The 21,389-nt window shown below is 44.6% G+C and overlaps 1 protein-coding gene across 2 annotated transcripts in view; it reads left to right on the forward strand.

Moving 5' to 3' along the window:
- Positions 1-21,389, forward strand: part of lss (lanosterol synthase (2,3-oxidosqualene-lanosterol cyclase)) — a 122,243-nt gene that overhangs the window by 36,242 nt on the left and 64,612 nt on the right. For both annotated transcript variants that reach the window (XM_059967423.1, XM_059967422.1), the window contains 7 exons: positions 918-1,026; positions 3,141-3,262; positions 7,543-7,639; positions 11,167-11,302; positions 14,104-14,212; positions 15,748-15,866; positions 18,654-18,751. In XM_059967423.1, the coding sequence (XP_059823406.1) occupies positions 918-1,026; positions 3,141-3,262; positions 7,543-7,639; positions 11,167-11,302; positions 14,104-14,212; positions 15,748-15,866; positions 18,654-18,751 (790 nt within the window). The remainder of the gene's footprint in view (positions 1-917; positions 1,027-3,140; positions 3,263-7,542; positions 7,640-11,166; positions 11,303-14,103; positions 14,213-15,747; positions 15,867-18,653; positions 18,752-21,389) is intronic.

Consider the following 21,389-nt stretch of genomic DNA (forward strand, 5'->3'; position numbering starts at 1 on the left):
TCTCTTGCCTGGGTTGTCTGTACACTATCTGTAAACTATTCTTGCTGTGGGTGCCCATCCCTGAGCAGGCAGGCTTGGCCCTTCTGTCCCTCGCTCCTTCCCAACTCTGCAGCCGTTCCCTCTCCGATTCCTTACTCCAACCCCCGCCCTCTGCTCTCGCTCTGACTTAAACCATGTTCAGACAGACTGTGCCAGTGCAGCTTCCCAGACGATCTGAGGAAGGAGCTTCACCAGACGCAGTAGGTCCTTCAACACAGGAACTCCGAGGCTGCTTAAGACCGGAAGACCCAGGAGCAGAATTAATGCATTTGGCCCTTCGAGTCTGCTCCAGCATTTGATCATGGCTGGTTTGTTTACCCTCTCAACCCCACTCTCCTGTCTTCTCCCTATATCCTTTGACACCCTTCTCCTTTGTACCTAGAGTCATGAGAGTAGAGGAACATAAATGTTCAGACTTGAGTTTCATACATTTGTTTTTTTTTTAAATGTTCTGTGTGAAGAACGAAAGATGAGAGAGGTGTCATACCTTTCTGACTTGAGTTTGATGGGATGGGAGAGCAGATACAATGGGCCAAATGGCCTAACTCTACTCCTTTGTCTTATGGTCCAACCCCCACCGTTTTTGCATTGGGTGGTATTGGCTCATTGGGCCGGTTACTGTGTGGTATCTCTCAATAAAATACCATGTAAAATGGTATCATTTCTTCTGGGGAAAATCAGGGGGTGCCAATGACTTGTGATTTTTAGCTTCTGAGTCAGATGTTTCAACGCCAATGACTTGTCAGTGCCGAGTCAGGAATTTCGGAAGGCTCGAAGGCAGCTCATGACAATAGTCCTTTAATTTTAGGCCCAGAGACAGCGAAGTGTCATGTTGAGAAATGATTTCAAGACATTTGAGGTTTCCTTTGATCTTTTAGGTCTCCTAATTACATGCCATGTGGCAAAGATTCCTCTCTCAGACTTCCAGAGGAAGGAGATGGTGCGGTATCTACGTTCTGTACAGCTCCCGGATGGAGGCTGGGGACTGTAAGTACCAATACGTTGGTTCCAAATTCAGGTAAATCCTCTTTCACAGTCCCCACTGTTAGTTTTCCCAGCATTGATGTATATTATTGATTATATTATACCTTATATTCCGTCCAAGCCACACTCAGGTTGGAGGAACAACACCTTATATTCCGTCTGGGTAGCCTCCAACCTGATGGCACGAGCATTGATTTCTCTAACTTCTGTTAATGCCCCTCCTCTCCTTACCCCATCCCTTATTTTTTCCCTCTTTTTTTTTCTCTCTGCCTCTCTCTGCCCCTCTCACAATCACTCTTTGTCTGTTCTCCATCTTCCTCTGGTGCTCCCCTCCTCCTTTCTTTCTCCCTAGGCCTCCCGTCCCATGACCCTTTCCCTTCTCCAGCTCTGTATCCCTTTTGCCAATCAATTTTCCAGCTCTTAGCTTCATCCTTCCCCCTCCTGTCTTCTCCTGTGATTTCGGATTTCCCCCTCCCGCTCCCACTTTCATATCTCTTCCTATCTTTTCTTTCAGTTAATCCTGATGAAGGGTCTTGGCCTGAAATATAGACTGTATTTCTTCCTTTGAATTTAGTTGGCTAGCTCACTCTGGATCCTGTGTGTTCTAACCTTCTGGACTGACCTATCCACATAGATAACATCCACTACCCTGCCCTCATCGATCCTTTTGGTCACTAGCTTAATAGGCTCAGTTAAATTTGTGTGACATAATCTACCACACATGGTCATGCTAGTTATCACTAAACTGCCCCTGCTTTTCAAGGTGTAAATATATCCAGTCTCTCAGAATCCCGTCACTGATGTCAGTCTCATTGGTCCATAGTTCCCTGGTCTGTCCCTGCAGCTTTCCTTAACTGAAGACACGTTAGCTGCCTTACAAACTTCTGCTACCTCACCTGTGACCAATGAAGATAAAAGAATATCTGTTAGAGTCCCAGAAATCTCCTTTATTCCTTCCCGTAACGTTCTAGGATTCACCTGCTCAGGCACTGGAAATTTATCTACCTTCAAGACTGCCAACATAACCTCCTTTTTAAAGCTGATGAAATATAGGATATCACTGCCCCTTTCCCTGTGCTCTCTAGCCTCCATAACCTTCTCCGCTGTAAATACGGATGAGAGGTATTCATTTAAGTCTTTGTCCATTTATCTTGTCTCCATACCTGTATGTGAACATGCTGAATCTAAAGGGGACCTGTTCTCTCCATTGTTAGCATTTTGCTCTTAAGAACCTTTTAGAATCCTCATTTACCCTATCTGTCCGGGATATCTTGTGCACCTTTCTTGCCGTCTTAATTTCCTTCTTAACTGTGCTCCTGCACCTTCTACTCAAGGAACTCGCTTGATCCCAGCTGGCTACATCCAAAATCTGCCTCCTGTTTCCTAATCAGAGCCTTAATATCCCTCAGCAAAACAATCAGGCCTTCTCTAATACAACCAGCCTTGCCCTTCACTCTTACTGACTCGTGCTGTTCTTGACCTCTCGCTACTTTGCTTGAAAAAGCCTCCAAGACTCAGCAAATGACCATTTACCTGCTTACAACCTCTCCTGACCAACTTTGTAAGTTCCTATCCAAAATTAGCTCTGCCCAGTTTAGGGCATTAAGCCCATAAGACAGAGCATCCTTCTATATTCTAGTTGTCCCAGAATGAACGCTAACATTCCATTTGCATTCCTTACCACTGACTCTACCTGTAGTTCACCTTTAGGGATTTCTGTACAAGGACTCTGAAGCCCCTATGCACCTCTGATTATTCATTCTACCAAAGTGCACTTCCTTGCATTGTATTCCATCTGTCACTCCTTTGCCCATTCTCCTAATCTGTCCAAGTTCTTCTGCAGAATCCCTGCTTCCTCAACACTACTTGCCCCTCCACCTATCTTTGTATCTTATGCTAACTTGGCCACAAAGCCAACAATTCCATCATCCAAATTTAACTTGTGTATCATTTCTATCAGTTGTTCATAATAATCTTGAAAATAATAGGATTATGATCACTGTTGCCAAAGTGCTCCCCCATTGCCTATCTGGGTTCCTGTATGAGTTGACAATGGTTTTGGCTGGTGCAGCTACCTCCAGTCACAAATATGACTTGAGTTCTGATTTGTACCTCAGGCACGTGGAAGACAAGTCGACAGTATTTGGAACGGCTTTGAATTACACAGCCCTCCGGATCCTGGGAGTTGATCCAGACGATGCTGACCTGGTCCGGGCGAGAAACAACCTTCATACTAAAGGTTGGGTTCTAAAAGATGAAGAGCAGCTTGCAGCAAACTTTGTTTTTCTGGGGACGCCCAGCTGCCTCAGAACTAAGTTTATTATCACAGAGTTAAAAGATGTGAAATTTGAGATTCTTGTGGCTGCAGTACAGTTCAAAGTCATAAAACTACCACAAACTTCAAAATAAGTTAACAGTGGAATAATGAAATTGTATTCATGGGTTCATGAACTACTCAGTTAAATGCTGGCAGAGGGGAGGAAGCTCTTGTGGGTCTTTAGACTACTGAGCCTCCTCCACATATAGTGAGGGGCAAGAAAAGGACATGTCATGTCTGCAGCTTTCTGGAGGCATTGCCTCTTGAAGATGCCCTCAGTGGTGGGGAGGGTTGTAGCTGTGATGGATCTGGTCAAGTCTCCAACGCTGTGCAGCCCCTTTGCAACCCTGTGCGTAGCAGCCTCCGTGCCAGGCTGTGATGCAATCTGTAATAATGCTGTCTGCAGTTACAGAAACTTGCAAAGGCTTTTGCTGACATACCAGATCTCCTCAAACTCCTCACGGAATCGAGCCTCTGGCATGGCTTCTCCATGATGGAGTGAGTGATAGAGTGTGAGTGAGTGTTTAGAGCAACATACAACAAAAAAGGGCATTCAACGAATTATAAGCATAGAAAATTATATAAAAATAAAGTTAGAGGTTAAAGCGTGGATATGGTATAAAATCTGCATCAATACATAAATACCATCTCATATCTACAATTAAACAGCATTCTATAGGAGGGGGTTAAAGTGTTTACAGTACAGTGCGGTGACTGAGGTAATGGATAGAGGGGGTGGGGGTGGCTAACTAGAATGGTTGATCAGATTAACTGACAGGAGGAAGAAACTTTAAAGATGTGGTAAGGTTTTGTTTCAATAGCCCTATAGCACTCTCCAGAAAGGAGTTCATGGGAAAGGTAGGTAGTCTTTTTTTCCTGCTAGCTTCTTAGTCCCGGACACATACAAGTCCTGCGATGATAGTAAACTGCGGCCAGTGACCTTCTCTACAGTTCTGACAGTTCACTGTGGTTTGTGTATATTGTGAGATGTTGCACCAAACCAGACAGCAATGACTGATGTGCGGGTGCTCCCTATGACGACAATGTAGAAATACATCAGTATGTTCTGGTGCTCCTAATTATTCCTGGAAGGTAACCATAGAACACTACAGCACAGTACAGGCCCTTCAGCCCTCCATGTTGTGCTGACCCATATAATCCTTAAAAAAATAAGTACTAAACCCACACTACCCCATAACCCTCCATTTTTCTTTCATCCATGTGCCTGTCCAAGAGGCTCTTAAATACCCCTAATGTTTTAGCCTCCACCACCATCCCTGGCAAGTCATTCCAGGCACTCACAACCCTCTGTGTGTATAATAAAAAAAAAACAAAAAAAAAAACACCTACCCCTGATGTCTCCCCTAAACTCCACCCCCCCCCCTTAATTTTGTACATATGCCCTCTGGTGTTTGCTATTGGTGCCCTGGGAAACAGGTACTGACTATCCACCCTATCTATGCCTCTCATAATCTTGTAGACCTCTATCAAGTCCCCTCTCATTCTTCCACGCTCCAAAGAGAAAAGTCCCAGCTCTGCTAACCTTGCTTCATATGACTTGTTCTCCAATCCAGGCAAAATCTTGGTAAATCTCCTCTGCATCCTCTCCATAGCTTCCAATCCTGCTCGATGGTATGAACTTGGCACTTGCAGCTGCTTTGCTGTTGGATCTGGGCATCTAATCAGTTCTTTTCCCTCTAGTTGAATGAGGGCAGGGTAGTGGGCATACTTTCCTGGATCAAAGGAGACTGCGTAGTGACTCTATAGTGTTGTATAAAATGAAGACCTTAAAATGTCGCCACGAGGGACATGGGTAGGGTGAATGGTCAATCTTACTCCCAGGATAGGGGAATCAATGGATCGAACTTAAGGTGGGAGCGGATTCTCCATCAGCACAAGGCAGTTAGCCCCCTGCTCCACTCACTTAGTACTCATGATTGTGAGGCTAAGCATGTGCTCCAGTGCCATGTTTAAGTTTGTTGATGACACCACTGTTGTTAGCCGAATCAAAGGAGGGGATGAATCAGTGTGCAGGAGGGGGACTGAAAAACTGGCTGAGTGGTGCCACAACGGCCTCTCGCTCGATGTCAGCAAGACCGACCAAGGAGCTGACTGTTGACCTTGGGAGCAGGAAACCAGAGGTCCCTGAGCCAGTCCTCATCAGGGGATCAGAGGCGGAGAGGGTCAGCAAATTTAAATTTCTCAGTGTTACTGTTTCGGAGGATCTGTCCAGGGCCCAGCATGTAAATTCAATTATGACGAAAGCACCTCTACTTCCTTAGAATTTTTCAAAGTTTCAGCATGACATCTCAAGCTTCGACAAACTTCTGTTAATGTGCGGTGGGGAGTATATTGACTGGTTGCATCACAACTTGGTATGGTACACCAGTGCCCTTGAATGGAGAAGCCTACAAAAAGTAGTGGATAAGGCCCAGTCCATCACAGATAAAGCCCTCCCCACCATTGAGCATATCTACATGGAGAGATCTCACAGTAAAGCAGCATCCATCGTCGAGGAGCTCCACCATTCAGGCCATGCTCTCTTCTCTCTGCTGTCATTAGGAAAAAGGTACGGAGCCTCAGGACCGATACTTCTAGGTTCAGGGACAGTTATTACCCCTCAATCATCAGGCTCTTGAATCATTGGGGATAACTTTACTTGCCCTGTCACTGAACTGTTCCCACAACATATGGACTCACTTTCAAGGACCCTTCATCTCATGTTCTAGATATTTATTATTATTTCTTTTTAAAAATATTATTTATTAGTACAGTTTATCTTTTTCCACATTGGATTTCCATCCTGTATGGTGTGATCTTTCATTGAATTGACTTTATTTCTTACACCCTGCACATACATGAGTAAAAATCTTTACATTACATCTCTGTCTAAATGTGCAATGTGCAATTTATATTAATTTGTAATAAATAGCATGCACAACAGGACAGTCAATATAACACAGAAATACAGTTGTGTCAGCATGAATTAATCAGTCTGATGGCCTGGTGGAAGAAGCTGTCCCAGAGCCTGTTGGTCCTGGCTTTTATGCTGTGGTACTATTTCCCAAATGCTAGCAGCTGGAACAATTTGTGGTTGGGGTGACTCGGGTCCCTAATGATCTTTCGGTTCCTTTTTACACACCTGTCTTTGTAAATGTCCTGAATAGTGGGAAGTTCACATCTACAGATGTGCTGGGCTGTCCGCACCACTCTCTGCAGAGTCCTGCGATTGAGGGAAGTACAGTTCCCATACCAGACAGTGATGCAGCCAGTCAGGATGCTCTCAATTGTGTCCCTTGTAGAAAGTTCTTCGGATCTGGGGGCCCATACCAAACTTCTTCAACCGTCTGAGGTGAAAGAGGTGCTGTTGTGTCTTTTTCACCACACAGTCGGTATGTACAGACCACGTGAGATCCTCGGTGATGTTTATGCTGAGGAACTTAAAGCTGTTCACCCACTCAACCCCAGATCCATGGATATCAATAGGGGCTAGCCTGTCCTGTAGTTCACAACCAGCTCCTTTGTTTTAGTGACATTGAGGGAGAGGGTGTTTTCTTAACGCCACTGTAGCCTGCAGGAAGATGAATCTCAGGGTTGTATATGGTGACATATATGTACCTTGATGATAAATTTCCTTTGAGATGGTGATGGGTATACTGAGTGCGCTGTCAGAGGAAGTGCTAGAAGCAGGTGTAATTACAGTGTTTATAATGGGCATTTAGGCAGGTTTGTGGCAGGAAAGATGTAGGGCAGGGGTTCCTATACTTTTTTATGCCATGGAGACTTACCATTAACCGAGGGGTCTGTGGACCCCAGGTTGGGAACCCCTGGTTTAGCGGGAGATTGCCCAGATGAAATCAAATGGTAGGCAGCTGGCCAAACTCCTGATGAATGTGGCTGAAGGGCCTATTTTTGTGGTGGATTCTGAAATGCTGTGTGTCATCACTGCTGCCTTTGTCGCTGTGGTTAAACATTTTATAAAATTCACTTTGTCATAAACTTCAAACTTACTACTTCAGAGTTGGGTATTCTTAATTCCCTCAGACTCCATTCCTGACGTACATTCCCAGTACATTCACTTTTCAAGAATGCAGTGCACTGCTTGTTCCTGTCAAGAGTATTTTTTTAAGTTATTGTCTGTCATTGGGAATTTTTGTAGACAGCGTGAAACTCATTCTGTAATCGTCTTCCTCTGGTTTCAGGTGGTGCAGTTGGAATTCCGTCTTGGGGTAAATTCTGGTTAGCTGTCCTTAATGTCTACAGCTGGGAGGGGATGAACACGCTGTTTCCAGAGATGTGGTGAGTCCTGTGACAAAGCTTCAAGTTTGCATAGTTAGTGTAAAATGAAAAAGGTGTGACTCTTGTCAATTTTATTATGTAACAAACCTTGGTCAAAACAAGAACTTTATTGAAACTATTTCTTTAATCCCTCTCGTGCACACTGATTATATTTCAATTAAAGTCTTTTAAAGCTCTGTCCATGTGCTAACTCGCATGGTTTTGTATTTGTTTTAGAAATGTCCGTTATTTTAAAAGTCATCATGTTTTCAAATCCCCTCCCTGGTACCTCCACTCTGCAATCTCCTGCAGCCGTGCGACCATCTGATATCTAAGCTTATCTAACTCTTTGTTTTAGCCTGATTTGATCACTCCATCACTCGTCTTCAGCTCCCCAAGAGTTTGAGGGTTCCCTCTCCATAAACCTCAGTTTCTCTTGATTTTGTTTGTCTGCCTCATGGACTGAGCTTTTGTGGCCCTCCCTGACATTTCCCTTAGTCCTGATGTTCCTCTGAATGATTCTGGGATATTTTGCTGCATTAAAGAGGATGCGTAGATACAAATTGTTGTTGCTGTGTGCAGTACTAAAACCTGTATTAATAAAGCAGAGGATGCAATCTGAAGTCAGGAAGACACAAAAAATTCAAATGGATACTTTCATCAGATTCAATCAATTGAATACTATTAAATTGGTTATTTTAGTGAGACATGAGAGCAGAATTAGGCTATTCAGCCCATCGTCTGCTCTGCCATTTATTAACCCTCTCAACCCCATTTCCCTGCCTTCTCATTGTAATGTTTGGTGTCCTCACTAATCGAAAAACCCATCAACCCCTAATCACAAACAAGGGAAAACCTGCAGATGCTGGAAAGCCGAGCAATTCACACAAAATGCTAGGGCAGCTCAGCAGGCCGGGGCTTGCAGAAGGGCTTTGGCACAAGATGTTGACTGTGCTTCTTTCCATAGATGCTGCCTCCACAGTCATCTGTGGCAGTGAATTCCACAGATTGGCCATCCTTTGGCTCTTGTAATTCCTCCTTGTCCCTGTTCTAAAGGGGCATCTTTCTAATCCAAGGCTCTGCCCTCAGGTCCTGGACTCACCCACTACAGGAAATATCTTCATGTCCACTCTATCTAGGCCTTTCAGTATTCAATAGGCTTCAATGAGATACCCCCTTATCCTTCTTAACTCCAGCAAGTACAGGCCTAGTGCCATTAAATGCTCCTCGTACATTAACCCTTTCATTCTCGGAATAGTTCTGGACTCTCTCCAATGCCAGCACATCCTTTCTTAGATAAAGGGCATAAAGCTGCTCACAATACTCCCAGGGCGGTCTGACCAATACCTTATAAAACTCCAGAACTACATCCTAGCTTTTAATAAGCTAGTCTTTTTGAAATGAATGCTAGCATTGCATCTGCCTTCCTCACCACTGACTGGACCTGCAAGATGACCTTTACAGAATACCGCACAAGTACTCTCAAGTCTCATCGCACCAATGATTTCTGAATTTTCTTCCCAGTTTAGAAAATAGTCTATGCCAAAGTGCATGACCATACACTTCTCTGCACTAAGTTTAATCTCAAAGGTTCAATTTAATGTCAGAAATGTATGCAATACACATCCTGAAATGCTTTTTTCTTTGCAACCATCCATGAAAGCAGAGAAGTGCCCCAAGAATGAACAACAGTTAAATGTGAGAACCCCAAAGATACCCTCCTCCCGCGCGTAAGCAGCGAGCAAGAATCCCCGCTCCCCCTTTGCCCATTCTCCCAGTCTAAGTCCTTTTGCAAACTCCGAGCTTCCACAACACTACTTGCCCCTTCACCTATCATTCAACGTTCACCTATCGATTAACGTCTGCAAACTTGGCCACAAAGCTCCCAATTCCACCACCCAGATCATTGACATAAAACGTGTGAAGAAGCGGTCCCAACTCGAACCCTGTGGGACACAGCTGGTCAATGCAGCCAAGCAGAAAAGGTTCCCACTCTTTGCTCCTGCCAGTCAGCCAATCTTCTATCCATGCTAGTATCTCTCCAGTTATACCTTGGGCTATTATCTTGTTCAGTAGCACCTTGTCAAAGGCCTTCTGAAAATCCAAATAACCAACATCTACTGACTCTCCTTTGTCTATCCTGCTTGTTGTTTCTTCAAGAAATTCCAACAGATTTGTCAGGCAAGATTTCCATACCGAGTTTGGCCCATTTTATCATGCACCTCCATGTTCTCTGAAGCCTCATCTTTAACAATGGACTACAAGGTCAGCCTGACTGGCCTGTAATTTTCATTCTTCCCTTTTTAAAGAGTGGAGTGACGTTTGCAATTTTCCATTCCTCTGGAATCTTTCCTGAATTGAGGGGTCACTTATTAATGGGGGTGAATGTGTGGAATTCTTTGCCACAGACAGCTGTGGAGGCCAAGATGTTGCATATACAGTCGGCCCGGTGGGGATTTGTTCTGAGACCCCCCCCCCCCCCCCCCCCAGCATACCAAAAAACATGGATGCTCATCCCTTATTTAACCTGTGTCAGTGTGGTGGTCTTTAGGACCCGGCGGAACCCCGGACTTTATTTAACCTGTTTCAGTGCGGTGGTCTTTAGGACCCGGCGGAACCCCGGACTTTATTTAACCTGTTTCAGTGCGGTGGTCTTTAGGACCCGGCGGAACCCCGGACTTTATTTAACCTGTTTCAGTGCAGTGGACATTAGGACCCAGCGGTGCAGCTCTGAATCCACAGTGTTTCTGTTCACGAAAATAATCACAATCACGATTGAAAATAAAGTGGAAGTAATAAAGCGATCGGAAAGAGGTGAAGCACCATCGGTCATTGAAAAAGCGTGAGGCTACAGTCGGTCAACGATCGGAACAATTTTAATGGAGCATGTGAAGGGCCCTGCCCCAATGAAAGCTACAATTATTACTAAGCAACGCAGTGGTTTAATTATTGAAATACGTATGTTTCTTAAGTGTTTTGTATGCATAGAAAGGTAAAATATATACTATATACTAAGACAAACGTTTGACTAACTGACGCTAAATTATACCGGATGTATCTGTTCCAACTTCAAATCCGACTTAAAGACGGACTCAGGAACAGAACTCATTCATAACCCGGGGACTGCCTGTACTTTTAAATCATCTCTAGATTACTTATAATACCTAATACAAAGTAAATGCTATGTAAATAGTTGTTATACTGTATTGTTTAGGGAATAATGACAAGAAAAAATAGTCTGTGCATGCTTAAACAACGAGTACTGGAGAGAGAACTTCCGGGTTTTACCAGTCCGTGGTTGGTTGAATTCGCACATATGGAATCAGCAGATAAGGAGGGCCGACTGCATTTAAAGCCGAGCTTGATAGGTTCTTGATTCATAAGGGCATCTAGGGAGAAAGCAGGAGAGTGGGATAATAAATTAGCCATGATGGCAGAGCAGGCTCGATGGTTTGAATGGCCTAATTCTGCTCCAGTGTCTTAAGGCCTTGTGTTTTACTCGCGTGTTTAAAATGCTTTACTTGTACCTGAGCCTCTGTGTATTTTAGGCTTTTCCCTCGATGGGTGCCGGCTCACCCCTCCACCTTGTGGTGTCATTGTCGACAAGTCTACCTCCCCATGAGCTACTGCTATGCTAAGCGTCTCACCGCACAGGAGGACGAGCTGATTCTCAGCCTGCGCCAGGTACCTACAGCTACCCCACCCCCAAATGTGCAGAGGGTTAATATTTGCCTTTTCTATTGAACGCTTTCCATATCTTGAGGTTAACGTTTAAACTGGACGGGAGTTGCGAATGTTGGGCTGGAAGCTCGGTGTCGAATGGCAGCAATGTCAGCCTGAACGTTAACTTCGGGAGGTAATGTATTTATGGAATGTACTGAGCTGAATATTGTACCGGGCACAAGCCTTCCTCTTGACAATTCCATGTTCGAGTTCGTTCTCTCAGTGAGATGCATGCACTATACCCCAAATACCCAGTTCAGAACTGCCATTCTCTCTTTTAGTACTGATGCTGTCCAGCCTTCTGAGTGCTTCTGGAATCTGTGCATGGGGACTCGTGAAAAGTCAAAGCCCTCCAGTAGTTGGAGTTCAGTTCCATTCTTGAACTATGAACATTGAACTTGAACATTCTTGAGAGCTCTTCTGCCGAAGTTATCACGTTGTTTTTCGCAATGACAGTCAGAATCAGATTTATTATCCCTGACATAGGTGACGTGAAGTTAGTTGACTTGTCTGCAGTGTAAAAACATAATTTACTGTAAATTACAGAGATAAATAAATTGCGCAAAAAAGCAAGGAACAGCCACCGTTCAGCAATCGAACAGCAGAGGAGACGAAGTTGTTCCTGAATCACGGAGTGAGGGTCTTCAAGCTCCTGTACCTCCTCCCCAGAGGTAGCAACAGGAAGAGGGCAAGTCCAGGATAGTGAGGGTTCTCAGTGATGAATCTGCCTCCTTGAGGCATTGCCTCTTGAAAGCGGCCTCGATGGAGGGCAGAGTTCAAAGTAAATTTGTTATCAGAATATGTATACGTCACCATGTCACTGGGATTCATTTTGTTGTGGACATTCATAGTGTAAAGAAGTACAATAGAATCAATGTAAAGACTACACACAAACTAAGACTGACAAATAACCAATGTACAGATTAAGACCAACTATGCAAATACAAAAAAAACTAACTCATATTGGGAATTAAATATTACTGAGGGCATGGGTTGTTGTAAATGAGTCTGTAGGTTGTGGAATCAGTTCAGAGTTGAGGTGAGTGAAGTTATCCACACTGGTTCAGGAGCCTGACTGTTGAGGGGTAATAATTGTTCCTGAACCTGGTGGTGTGGGACCTGAGGCTCCTGTATCTCCTTCCTGATGGCAGCAGTTGAGAGGAGAGCGTGGACTGTATGGTGGGTTTATGGCCATGACAGAACTTGCTGAGTCTGTAATACTGTGGCCTCTTGCAATCCTGCACATTGGAAGCTCCATACTAGGCTGTGATGCAGAGTCACAATGCTCTCTACCGCACAGCTGTAGAAGTTTGCAAGTGTCTTTTGTAACATACAGAATGTCCTCGAGCTCCTAACGCAGTGGAGCCACTGACGTGTCGTCTTTGTCATTGCAGACTGTGTGTTGTTTCATTGCTGACTCTTAATTCACAGAAACTTTCACACTGGGACTTGAGTTACAGGTTAAGACTTTATTCCCTGGCACAAAGGAGAATGAAGGGAGATTTGACAGAGGTTTACAAAATTATGAAGTGTATCATCATCATCGGGTGCCGTGCCCAGTTTGAGCTTTGACAGCCGTGGCCCACACACTCCTGTTTTGGGTCCAGTGGATCAGTTCATTGGTATTCATTTCCAGTTCTCTGGCTGCTGTCTCCATCGTCATTTGTCTTCGCCTTCCTCTTGCTTTCTTCCCTTCAATCTTTCCCATAATTACTGTGCATTCCAACTCCTCTTTCATGATCACATGTCCAATGAAGTTGCTTTGCCTTTTCATGATCTCATATGTTATTTCTCTTTTGTGATTGCTCTGTTCATGACATCCTCGTTAGATATTCCTTTCATCCATGATATTCTTTGCATCCTCCTCAGAAACCACATCTCTGCTGCTTCAGTTCGTTTCCTCATGTTGCTAGATATTCTCCAACATTCTGATCCATATAACATAACTGGATAAACGTAACATTTCAGTACTCTGAGGCAGGTTGTCATGCCTAGTTTAGTGTTGGTCAGTATATTCTTTATTCTCGTAAAGGTGTCTTTTGCCATCCCTGTTCTTCTTTCGATGTCCATGTCGCACCTGCCATCTGATGTCACCCAGCTTCCTAAGTAGCAAAGGTTCTGTACTTGTTTTATGTCTTCCCCATTTATTCTCAGCCTGCAAATAGGATTCTCCTTCTCTTTGGATATCACCATCCATTCTGTCTTTTTGCAATTGATAGACCCATTTTTGCACTTTCTTCAACAACTATATCAATTAAGCTTTGTAGTTCTTTCTCTAAGCTTGCAATTAACACAGTGTCATCCACATATCTGAAATTATTGATGTTTTCAGTGCCAACTTTGATTCCCAAGATGTCTCTTATTTTTTGTAATATTGTTTCACTGTACACTTTAAACAAAACAACAGAAAACACCCCCTTGTCTAACACCAAGGTGTATAGATAGGGTAAATGCAAGCAGGCTTTTACCACTGAGGTTGGACGATACTAGAGGTCATGGGTTAAGGGTGAAAGGTGAAATATTTAAAGGGAGGGTGGTGTGAGTGTGGAACGAGCTGCCAGTGGAAGTGGTGGGTACAGGTTTGATTTTTACATTTAAGAGAAATACATGGACAGTAGGGTAATTTCAGGATGAGGCAGAATAAAAGTTTGGCACAGTCTAAATGGGCCAAAGGGCCTGTTTAGTGTGCTGAAGTGTGCTGTGACTATTGACCCTAGGGAGGACATCAAACCACTGACACATTCGACCTTGTGTTACTGCAGGAGCTCTACATTGAGGATTATGAGACCATTGACTGGCCTGCCCAGCGAAACAACGTGGCGGTCTGTGACCTTTACACACCTCACAGCAAGCTCCTCACTGCGGCATACGGTATGGAGAGTTCCTTCAGTTCTCCAGTGTGCAATTGTTTTGAACATACCTTTGTTTTTAGGTAACACGGCCAATGTTCAATGTTTGTTTTTTAACACTCTCTATGAAAAGGTAGCCTGGTCTGATCTTTTTCTCCTTCTAAGGTGAGGTAATTTCCTGGAGACGTGTTTCAGGAGCTTGGCCTTTGACTATTATTGATCAGAAACAGAACCCAGTCATTATGACTTGAGGCTCTTTAACAACGCACAAGGACTGAGTTATCTAAAGAGCTAACTGAATAGTGGCTCTTACTTTATTTATTGATTTTTAACGATGAGACACAACATGGTAACACAACAACTTCTGGCTCAAAGAGCCTGCGTCGCCCCATTACACCCACGTAAAAATTAACTTACTAACCCATGTGTCTGGGCCGACACTCGCTGGAGTTTAGAAGATTGAGGGGGGATCTCATTGAAACCTATGGAACATTGAAAAACCTAGACTGAGTGGATGTGGAGAAGATCTTCCCTACAGTGGGGGAATCCAGGACCAGCAGGAACAACCTCCGGATACAAGGATAATCCTTTAGAACAGAGATGGGGGGAGTGGAGAAGACTTGATGGGCTGAATGGCCTAATCCTGTCTTATGATCTTGGTGTCTTTGGAGATGTGGGAGGAAGCTGGAGCACCTGGAGAAAACCCATGTGGTTATGGGGAGAGCGTACAAATTCCTTACACACAAAGACTGGCTAACAATCAACGTGTAAACAGACCATCTGTGCAAATACAAACACGAATAATAAATAAATAGTGAGAACAGGAGCTGCAGAGTCCTTGGAAGGGAGTTCATAGACTGTGCAGTCAGCTTGGAGTTGAGCTGAGTGAGGTTATCCACACTGGATCAGGAGCCGGATGGTTGAGGGGTAATAACTGTTCCTGAACCTGGTGGTGTGGGACTGGAGGCTCCTGTACCTCCTCCTCCTCAATGGCAGCAGCGAGGCCTGGATGAGGATGGGTGCTCGAGGCAGAATTCCTTGCAGAAGTTCTCCGTGGTAGGGAGAGCTTTCCCTGTAATTGGAAAGGAAATGTTGAAGCTCTGCTTAAAAACAGGTTTCTCGGTTCCTTCTCACTTCCTCCTCCACCATGCAGAGTATTCCACCATGAGTAAACGTGGATGTGAGTGTGTCGTTCTGCAGCAGTGTTCGTGTAGCGCTACGACAGCGTCAGCGATCTCTGATTCCGCCACTGACGGTGAGGGATTTGTACGCTCGCGCCGTCCCCGTGTGGGTTTCCTCTGGGTGCTCTGGTTTCCTCCCACATTCCAAAGACATCCGTTACGGTTAGTGGGGTGTGGGCATTGCTACGCTGGTGCCGGGAGTGCAGTGGCAGTTGCGGGCTCCCCCCCCCCCCCCAGTGCATCGCAAGCAAAGATGCAAATGGCGCAGTTGAGTGAGTGTATGTTTGGTGATACTGTACATGTCCCAGGTAAAGGTAATCCTTCATCCAGTCGTTTAGTGTGTGACGTGCTGCTAAATTTGGGCTCTCTTTTGCAGTTTTGCTCAATGTGTACGAGGAATACCACAGCACAGGCCTGAGGAAGCGGGCGGTGGCAGAGCTCTACGACCACATCATGGCTGACGACAGGTTCACAAAGTGTATTAGCATCGGGCCGGTATGTGTAAACTCAAAATATTTGTTTGGCACATAGCTTATCATAGAACATGGAATATTACATCACAGTGCAGGCCCTTCGGCCCACAATGTTGTGCTGTCCTTTTAACCTGCTGTAAGATCTATCTACCTTCCTACATAGCCCTCCATTCTTCCATTGTCTATGTGCCTATCTAAAATTCTTAAATGCCCTAACGTATCTGCTTTTACTGTAACCCCTGACAGGATGTTCCAAGCACCCACCACTCTCTTTGTAACGAACCTACCACTGACAACCCCCACCCCCCCAAACTTTCATCCAGTCACCCTTGTATTAGCCATTTCTGTCCTGGGTAAAGGTCTTTGGCTGTCCACTCTTAACTATGCCTCTTGTCATCTTGTACACCTCCGTCTAGTGTATTGCTGACTGTACACACCTTTGGACCCTGTCAGTGCTAAGTAGACATTTTGTAGACATAGTTTGGCAATGTTTGTTTTCTGTGTAAGCGAGCTAAAGGGAACGTGGGAGAACGTGCAAAGTGCAAGTAAAGGACGCAAGAAAGCAGGAGCAGGCTATCAGGGCCCGCATGCCTTCCCACTGTCCAATAGGATCACTGATCCACAAGGGCCTCTGCCTCCCTTGAGCCAGTTCCCCATAATTCCTCAGTCATTCAAATGTTTATGTCTCCATCTTAAGTATCTGCAGCAATCTGCCCTCTAACACCACTGAGCAATTAATTACCCCGAGAGATGAAATTTCTGCATATCTCAGCTTTAATTGGTCAGTTTGTTGCTGTCCCCCAGTTTGTGCCTCTCTTGTATTTAAAGCCGTTTGATGATATGTAGGATCCTTGGCGTTAGAAATAACAGACCTCAGAAGGAAAGGAATTGTACTAAGTGTACACTGAGAATTAATGTTCACAATATATTGAAAATCTTCAGTTACCCATTCACCAAGGTACAGCAAATGTTTAACAAAATGTGTTTAGTTGCTCTTGAAATCATTAGCTCTGTAATTCTTAATATAAATTTATAATTTGTGACAGGTGGCTGTAATCTTGGATGGCAACCTAATTTTATTAATCCGTTCAGAACATATTTGCAGAGTATCGACTTCATAAATTTAAAAATCCGTGTGTCCGTGTTACTAAATAATGTGAATAAGCTAAATACTGAAACTTGATATATTTGAGTGAAATTGGGGAAATCTTTTCACTAAGTTGATGGGGCAGCATTGTAGCCTAGAGGTTGGTGTAGCACTGTTACAGGGCCAGTGTTCACTGATCGGGGTTCGATTCCCGCCATTGTTTGTCAGGAGTTTGTACATTCTCCCCGTGGCCACGTGGATTTCTTCCGGGAGCTCCGGTTTCCTCTCACACTCCAAAGATGTGACATGTTCGACACAACTTTGTGGGCCGAAGGGCCTGTATTGTGCTGTAGGGTTTCTGTGTGGTTAGGGTTAGTGAGCTGTGAGCATGCTGTGTTGCCCCACATGTTATCCTCGCCTGAGGAATGTACTGGTGAAGGGTTTTGGCCCAAAATACCAACTGTTCATTCACTACCCGATGTGCTGAGTTCCTCCAGTATTGAGTATGTGTTACAATCCTTGCTGACTCGATACGACACAAAGGATGCATTTCACTGTATGTTTTAATGCACATGTGGCAAGTGAAGCTATGTTTATTATGGAAAAGAAATATTCCTTTGACTTTAATGAACACAGGGGCTCTGCTGCTCATTTGCAAGCACCTTGTACGCTGGAATGTGCGACTGTTTGCTGGCACCCTCAAGTTACATTCTGTAATGCCTCTGATCTCATTCGCTTGTTCCAGGCCTTTCCGCAGAGGTAGTAATGTGTTTTTCTTTTAATTTCCAAGTAATTGTTTATAGATCAAAGTTAATTTATTAGCAAAGTGCATATACTTCCCTGAGATTCTTACAGGCATTCAGAGTAGAGCAAAGAATAGAATCAGTGAAAAACTACATACAAACTATGTTAATACAAAATAATAATAGATAAGTAGATAATGCTGAGAACATGAGTCCTTGAAAATGAGTTCATTGCTTGTGGAATCAGTTCAGAGTTGAAGTGAGTGAAGTTCTCCACACTGGTTCAGGAGCCAGATGATTGAAGGATAACTGTTCCTGAATCTGGTGGTGTGGGACCTGAGTCTCCTGTACCACCTCCCTGATGGCAGCAGTGAGAAGAAAGCACGGCCTGGGTGGTGGGAGTCCCTAATGATGGATGCTGCTTTCTTGTGGTAGATGTTCTCTAAGGTGGGGAGGGCTTTGCCTGTGATGAACTGGGCTCTCTCCACCACTGTTCATCGTCTCCTTTTTATGTATTAAATGCAGGAATTGCATCAGTGGTGTTTAAACTCGTACACGTCTGTGACTAATTTCTAGCTTGAGCATTTGTTCAGCTCCTCCCCAAAGTCTGAGAGATGAGAACCAGAGGGGAACCCAATAAGCCGGCACCCACTGTGCCCGGATCTGCCGTACTCTCTGCTAATACTCTCTGTAAAAGTTTCATTCTGGTTCACGGAGAGCAAATCAACCCTACAGGAGCTTTGGCACCAAGGAAAGCATGTTTTAAAAAAACACAACAAATCCATGCGGGTAAACGGAACGTGGATTACTCTCTGCACACTGTGCACACAACATGGGAATTTTGCTTGGAAGTGTTGGTAAGATGGTGACAGTCCCTGTACTCAGTTGTCCTTGCGAAAGAGGAGGTCACTGGGGACAGGGTCACTTCCAGCGACATTCTTTATGCTTCAGATTACTAATGACTCTGTCTGTCCTCCAGATCTCCAAAACAATCAACATGTTGGTTCGCTGGCACGTGGAGGGTCCCCAGTCTCCTGCTTTCCAGGAACATGTTTCTCGCATCCCGGACTATCTCTGGTAAGTTGTCTCTTGAGATTACTCTGGGGTGAGAGCAGCAGCTGGACTTGAAGTGAGAATGGGGTGGAGGCGTACCTAACAACCAGTCATCTGCTTGTTGACTTCTGTTTTGGTTGACCCAAGATGGTCGTTAGTCCCATGCCTATTCAAGGTGACAGATGGAGTTCAACCCAGAAAAGTGTGAAGTGGTTCGTTTTGGAAGGTGGAATTCAAAGGCAGAATACAGGAAGAATGGCAGGATTCTCAGCAGTGAGGGGGAACTTGGGGTGCACGTCCCTAAATCCTGCAAAGTTGCTGCGCAAGTTGATAGGGTTGTTAAGGAAGCGTATGGTGGGTTGACCTTCATTAGGTGGGGGATGGAATTCAAGAGCCATGAAATAATGTTACAGCTCTATAAAGCCCTGGTTAGACCACACTTGCAATGTTGTGCTCAGTTCTGGTTGCTTCGTTCTAGAAAGGATGTGGAAGCTTCAGAGAGGGTGCAGAGGAGATTCACCAGGATGCTGCCTGGACTAGAGGGCATGTCTTATGAAGGTGAGTTCTGCGAGCTGGGATTTTCTCTGGAGCGAAGGAAGATGAAAGATGTCTGACAGAGGTATACAAGATGAAAAGAGCCACAGGTCGGATGACTAGCCACAGACATTTTACCCAGGCAGAAATAGCTAATACGTGGGGCATAATTTTAAGGGGATTGGAGGAAAGTTTAGGGGTAGGATGACAGAGGTAAGTTCTTTACACAGAGAGTGGTGGATGCCCTGCTGGAGATGGTGGTAGAGGCAGACACATTAGGCACGTTAAGAAGCTCAGTGATGGCCACATGAATGATAGAAAATGGAGTGTTATGGAGGAGGGCACGGTCAGGTTTATCATCATACTAATCAGTCATGATTAGATTGATCAGTAGGTTAAAAGGTCGGCACATATTGTTTGTCCAAAGGGCCTGTCATGTTCTATGTTAATACTGTTACCTCTGACTTATTTAAAAACATTGAGTTCTTTCAGTTAGTTTTTAACTAGGCGATTAAAAGGCATATGCGGAAGTTGCGGTAAAGCAGGGGTTAAAGACAGTATCCAGGCAAGGATAGCCTGGGGCATTTGTAGTCAAGAGAGGCCTTTGAAGTGGGACCACTGGAGCCAACCTTGCTTACTGCAGACAATGACTGTGGCCGTGTGTAATCATCATCAAAGAACATACATTAGGGGGCGCCAGAACAGAGACAGGTGAGGTAGGAATATGAGGAGGGATAGGAAATGCATTCAGCAAGTAAGGGACAATTGCTTTAGTAACCTGTCAGCTTGTAGTTTCTGTTGACTTTTAACACCTCTGTTGTGAAAGGCGATCAATCTTGCAAGTAAGGAATTCAAACATACACAATTTACCAAATGGTCAATATCCGCAGCTGATAAGCCGATTCTGTACCAGACTTGCATTTACTCTCCTGGCTTCAGAACAGTGTGGGTGACAGGAGCCATGCTTTTCTCCTTGTGCACCAGTACGATAAAGGGCGATTGAGTTGTGAACGTGCGTGTGTTCTGGGTCCAGTCATTCTGGGTCCATCACCAGTGATGCCATGAGGACTGAAAGATTGTAAGAAGGTTGTTCGGAGAATTGGAGGCTTTGGCATTCACAGAATAGGCAATTCTACTTTGGAAGCCCAGTGTTTGTAAAGATCTTGGTCTTTGGTGTATCATTGTTTTCATTGTTAAGAGGTGGGTTCATTTGATTGCTTCCACCAGAATGTTACCCCAAAAGAAAATAATTGTCACTTTTGCATATTAAACTACTGTTTAGCTGCTTACGCACTTATTTACAGGTGAGGGAAGGCTGAGAAAAGATCTGAAACGAAGGCGGATGCTGTTGTATTCGGACAGGTTTATTGTCACAAGTACAGGAGGCAGCGGAAAGTGCACTTGCCGTTGTAGCGTGCTGTGTAATGGTGGTGAACGTGGGGAGCCTGGGCTGAGGCACTGGTGTGGCGGAGTTCACCGAACTTGGCAATTTAGCTTTTGTGGATGTTTCGTCACCGTTTTAGGTGACGTCCTCAGTGCGCGGTTGTTGGTGCTTCTCTCTGGAAGTGCTCATGTTCATGTAGGCTTTTGCCGACATCGTGATCGCGCACAAACCGAAAGCAACCTTAAGGCAAGCTTGTCTCAAGTGACAAAAGCAATGCTGAATCAGGTTTTGCGGGTTTAGCAAGCGATACAGAAAGCACTCTCTGAGAATAGGTATTTAATTATTTATTAACGCGCAGTAAAAATCTGACCAAACTTTCATGTTCCCCAAGTTACAGAAACGACAAATCTGAATATTTAACCAATAGACACTCAGCAAGCATACTTTGCTAAAAAGACATGCACGGCATACCCTCCCACTAGTCGTGTGCACCACTGGCCTTAAACAAAGGGAGAGCGACTGAACCTGCCACACCTGCTCTCTGTATACCTGGGAGATCTGAGACTGGACACCAGGCAGTTAACCAATGGGAAAAGCACCTGCAGTTTTGAAATTAACTAACCATGACAAAGCAACTTTCGACAATAAGAATGAGGCACACTCCACCCCTCGAAAGTTGCGAATGTGATGATCCTCCCTCAAACTAGCATGACTCACACGAACTCCCTAAGTTACATATAAAAC

The sequence above is a fragment of the Hypanus sabinus genome, chromosome 4 (assembly GCF_030144855.1).
Source record: "Hypanus sabinus isolate sHypSab1 chromosome 4, sHypSab1.hap1, whole genome shotgun sequence".
Classification (NCBI taxonomy): domain Eukaryota; kingdom Metazoa; phylum Chordata; class Chondrichthyes; order Myliobatiformes; family Dasyatidae; genus Hypanus; species Hypanus sabinus.